A 5,000-nucleotide genomic window follows, 5' to 3' on the forward strand; every position below is an offset into this window, starting at 1 on the left:
GACAGCTGTTTTCATTGGTTCTTCTTTTGTTATCATGGCTACAATCAGTGGCAAAAGTCCTGGGACACTCACCCTTTGAAATTGGTTTTCTCTCCCCACCCCCCCTTCCCCCCCCAATCCAGAACAATGATTCCAACAGAGAACAAGCATTTCCTTGTCTATTTCAACATTGATTGGGGAGACTTCTATTTTGGAGGTTTTAGTAGAATTGTGACAGTTATGCTTAGTTTCTGACGTCTGAGAGGTCCATCCTGGCGTTAGCGTTCCAACTACTTTTGCCACTGATGTTAGGTGCATTGTTTCCGTGATATCGTCTATTGTTTCATTCTCCAATCACAGACCCCTTCTGGAAAGCTACAGGGTCTCTCAGCGGCAGGAGAGAAGGGGGTGTACGTCGAGACTTGATTAAGCACAGTCACTCGTTTAATACAACTACGGTACTGTTAGGCTAACCTAGATATCGATTTGATCACAATTAATTTTGACAAGTGAAATTGCTCTGCTGTAATTGTCATTAACTTGTGATATTTTGTGTTCTTCAGAAATTAGTACAAAAATGATGATTTCCTTATATTTTTGTTTTGAATAGGGCAAACGTCAGCATAAATCGAATAAAGAAACAAAAGGCAAAGAAAAGAAACACAAACATCATTCTAAGAGTGAAGGTAAGTCACTGCTAACGCAACAGTCGTTGGGAAAAACATTTGAAAACACAGAAGCCTTTTCAACGATGAAATGATATATGAAATGGATCATATGAACTGCAGATATGAAATCAAGTGAAGCTATGATCCTCGCAGTTAGGAACGCAATTTTTGCAATTGCATAAAGGAGCCTGAAAATTCAGGATTTCAACGGGGTTTGAACCCGTGACTTCGCGATACCGGTGCGACGCTCTAACCAACTGAGCTATGAAGCCACTGACGTTGGGAGCTGGTCATTTGTGGGTTCCAAAAGTTCCCGTGAAGTCCTGAAATTTTCAGGCTTCTTTACGCACTTGCAAAAATTGCGATCATAACTGCGAGGATCATAGCTTCACGTGGCATAAGCCTTTTGTAGTGGAGTTTGGAAGGCCATTGTCACTGTTTCAATGGAACGACTTTGCACCATGCAATAGTTTCATCACCCAGAATACTATCAGTTCGCTCAAACTATTTTTATGTTGATCAAAGTGAATGGGGATTGAGATTTAGAAAAATCAAATAACGTTTTCAACCTTGAACCTTGTCTCGGGTTTGCATAACTGTCTCGAATTCTCCCCACTCCCCCTCGTGTTTAGATGAGGCTATGGAAACACGGAAAACGTCCTCTATTGCTTAATTATTAAATTTACATGGTCGGTTATTTAAATAAAGTCTAGCTTAGATGGCGGTACACAATTATTTCAACTTAAAAACTTGTTGGTTTGAACTCAGAACATCTCCATGCAAATCAAACGCCCAAACCGCTGGGTCACCCCACCTCCTGTGTGACGCACAGTAATTTTTATGAAGATTGAAGTTTTCTCAGTTTTAGTGCAATGAATGTTTTCAGAGCCTGCTGCAGAGCACAACCTTATGCTGAATGGCGAAGTCGATCATCTTGAATCTCCTAATAACGAGATAGAAGTGGAATCGCCTCAAAGTCAGACACCAAAAAAGATTACAGAATTAGAGGATTCTAAACCTTTTGTGGATACTCCAAGCGATCCTCAGGTATTTTAGTTTACTCAGACTGAGAATTCTCCATCATTTTGCAACCAGCCAATTTAGGCAAGTTCACATTGCAAATCTTGTGAAAAGAATATTTCTCTTGCCCATTTAAAGGGCCTTGTTGCAGAAGATGGCTCAGGCAAGTCGTTCAATGAAGGCAAATTCATTCCTCACCAAGACTTATCATCATCAACATCATCATCGTCATCATCATCTTTTAAATCATCAATATCGTTGTCTTCCTTTTTTAGGGTTCTGTTTGCCTTTATTTTTCCAAACAATGGGTCACCAAGAAATGAAAATTATGCTACGAACCTTTGCTCGTTTTTTAGGAGCCTCTTCTCGAATCATTGGTTCAAAGTTAGTTCTTTCTTGTCATTGTTTAGGATGACATGGAATTCTGGCTTTCTCCAACTCCAGAAAAGAAAACACCACCGAAGGTGAGGGTGAGAATTGTGTTGTCCTTAGAGCAGAACCCAAACACTGTTTGAGAAGAACCCAAACACTGTTCAAGAAGAGTTGGGGACGTAGTTCACGGTGTTGTGGTCTGGCCTTTGTGTGTAAGTGTAAAATTACAGGAGCTCCACATCAACTACATAGCTGTCAGAATGCTTGGTTTTTTACCTTTTGTGCACTTCCCTGGGGCCCGTTTTTCGAAAGTCCCGGAACTTAACGGGCCATTTTCGGGTGCCACAATCCCCTCTGTATCTCAAGAGCGGAGAGGATTTAAGTCGTCAAACTTCACAGTCAGTTTGCTTTTTGTTACCTTGAAAACATGTTAAAAGATCGGCTTTCCTGAACAAGTGGTTGGCAGGTTCACAAATGTCTTTTCGGGCCCGGAAAGTTTTCTGGACTTTGGAGAAACGGGCCCTTGGAAACTGCTTTTCTCTCAACCAATCACAATGGAGGATAGTTTCCGTGTATGTTATTAGACGAGTAGAGCGAGTTTCAATCGAGTGTCGGTAAACCAAAAGCAAAGTAATTACTTTGGCCAATCAAAAAGGACGGAGACAATCCAGTAAACCAATCAAGACTCGAAGTAATTACACTTAGCCGACACAAAGCGCGGGAAAATGTGCACGCACGAGCCACGATTGGTTTGGGTTTCACTTTTGATTGGTTGAAAAAGTGGCGCGAGAATTTTGAACCAATCACTGAGTGAAGTAATGCAAAACCAAAGCAATTCGCCAATTACTTTCGACACTCAATCGAAAACTGCTCTAAAAGTAATAGGAATAGGCCCTATGCATGAGGACGGCATATGCTGAAAAATTCACCACCAAGCCTCGTTTGGACAAAATAATTCACATCAACTGGACATGAATTCGAGGCTTGGTGGTGGTCAAATCAGCTAGTCAAACGTCATCACGCATAAGGGCTATTCGGTTTGTAAGTTGTATTATTCGACTAACTTAGTTTTGGTTTAATCTTAGCCTACTGAAACACCTAAGACAACTTTACCGAATAGTCCAGCTGCTGAAACGCCACCTTCACCATTGCAATCCGAGGTAAGCTCGATAGCGTAATTTCACCACCTTGATAACGCTTTGGAGTCCTCGAAGAAACTTTGACAACGTGATTGGTTGCAAAGAAAGCGTCCATAGAAATCAGGTTTCAATGGGACTGAGAAACATGACCCAGTGATTGGATTGCACTGTGCTCTTAGGCCCCATCTCAGCAAATGTGCTCTTAGTCTGTTCCAGGCTCCCAAATAGTCGGGGAAACGAAAACAACTGCGTATGAAAAACGAGTGGGGGCTTGGGTCGAGGCCTCGCGATTCAGCGCGTAATAAACCTTTGAAAATAGAGAAGTGTGGTAAAACAAAACGGGTACTTTGGAAACGATGGCTTTGAAATCTTTTGAGAATTTTATAAGCAGCAGTTACACTCGCAGTTACACTCGGCAATTTTTCCTGCAACTTGTTACGACAAAAGCGATTTCTCACCTTGCGAAGTAAGGTGCTTGATGAGGCAACGTTTCATGCAACTTGTCTCGATTTCGATGATCACATGAATTGAAAGAAACATTTTCATTGGCTGCTGCCGCAAAACATTGGGGCACAAGTTGCAGGAAAGATGTTACACTGCATAATACCTGAAAAATTTGTTGCAACGTTGTGTGAAGCGTTACAGAAAGTAGAACTAAATTCTACTTTTCGCAAAGGTTAATTCAACTTGTCTCCTAACATATTTGGCCGTTACAAGGTGTTACATTGGGCAATGTTTCGTGCAACTTGTCTCGCCTTAGCGTTGCGTGACAAGTTTCTCGAAAAATTGCACAAGTTAACAGCGCCTTTAATTGTTTTACTTTTTGTAAGTAATTTAACCAATACGAAAACTCTAATGAATTTGAAAAATATTTAGTTTGCTTTTCGCCGAGATGAAAACGGACAATTTTGAAACCAGATAGGTGGGACTTAGTGAAGTCAAACGACGCTAACCATTGATCCTTGTGACGTCTTGTGAGAGTTCTTTAACGGGCAATAATCATGGAATTGCTTTTCTCCCACAGAAAACAGACGGCAGAGAATCGAAACGAAAACATCGTAAAGATAAATCAGAAACAAAAGAAAAACATGAAAAGGAGAGGAAAAAGGAGAAGAGAAAGAAGAAAATGAGTGATAAGGCTGACACTGCAGAGTCACCTGTTGTTGTTGAACCTGAAAAACAGGATCAACATGGTGAGCAGGATGGTGAGCCTTCAATCATGGAGCTCATCGAGGAAAAGAAACAGGTTAGGTGCATGTTAGTTGTAGTCCGTAAGTTTTAAAAGCGGAAAACTGTGATACTGCGTGAAGCACTTAAATTGGTTTTGACCAGAAACCCATAAGGGTTGAAACGTGTAACGCGCGCTCACAGCTTCCGAATATTCAGTGCGAACTGATTGGTTGAATGTTTCAGTGCTAAGTACCATATTTGGAAACCCCTCGCTCTTGTTTTTCCAAATATGGTACTTAGCAAATTGAATATTCCGAAGCTTGTTTCCCAGTACACAAGGGGCCGTTACACGTTTCAATCCTTATGGGTTTTTGTTTCGACTCAATGGAGGAGGAAAATTGGTCACCGAAAAATGAGTGTCCCTCATTTTTGAGACTACCTCCATTTCTCCTTAAGTTTAGTTTCAACTCTTAAATTGTCTGCGTTTTGATCTCTTTAGTTTTCAGTGTCCGATAGGTGACTGTGTTATTATCGCAGGACCACTGTGCTAAGTTTGTGCTTTTACTACCGGAGAAAAGTATGTAGAATGTGCGTTTTTCGTGTCTAATTTGCAGACTTCTTTCGCTTTCAGCCTGTAATAACAACTTACAAA

The 5,000-nt window shown here is 41.0% G+C and overlaps 1 protein-coding gene across 1 annotated transcript in view; it reads left to right on the top strand.

Annotated features, from left to right (window-relative positions):
• LOC137974483 (AP-3 complex subunit delta-1-like) overlaps positions 1–5,000 on the top strand; it is a 49,517-nt gene that overhangs the window by 30,779 nt on the left and 13,738 nt on the right. Inside the window, exons 32-37 of the mRNA XM_068821500.1 lie at positions 590–665; positions 1,534–1,694; positions 2,078–2,131; positions 3,125–3,199; positions 4,203–4,424; positions 4,980–5,000. The exon at positions 4,980–5,000 is cut by the window's right edge and continues 30 nt beyond it. Of these exons, the coding sequence (XP_068677601.1) occupies positions 590–665; positions 1,534–1,694; positions 2,078–2,131; positions 3,125–3,199; positions 4,203–4,424; positions 4,980–5,000 (609 nt within the window). The remainder of the gene's footprint in view (positions 1–589; positions 666–1,533; positions 1,695–2,077; positions 2,132–3,124; positions 3,200–4,202; positions 4,425–4,979) is intronic.

Source organism: Montipora foliosa, chromosome 10 (genome assembly GCF_036669935.1).
Source record: "Montipora foliosa isolate CH-2021 chromosome 10, ASM3666993v2, whole genome shotgun sequence".
Classification (NCBI taxonomy): Eukaryota; Metazoa; Cnidaria; class Anthozoa; order Scleractinia; family Acroporidae; genus Montipora; species Montipora foliosa.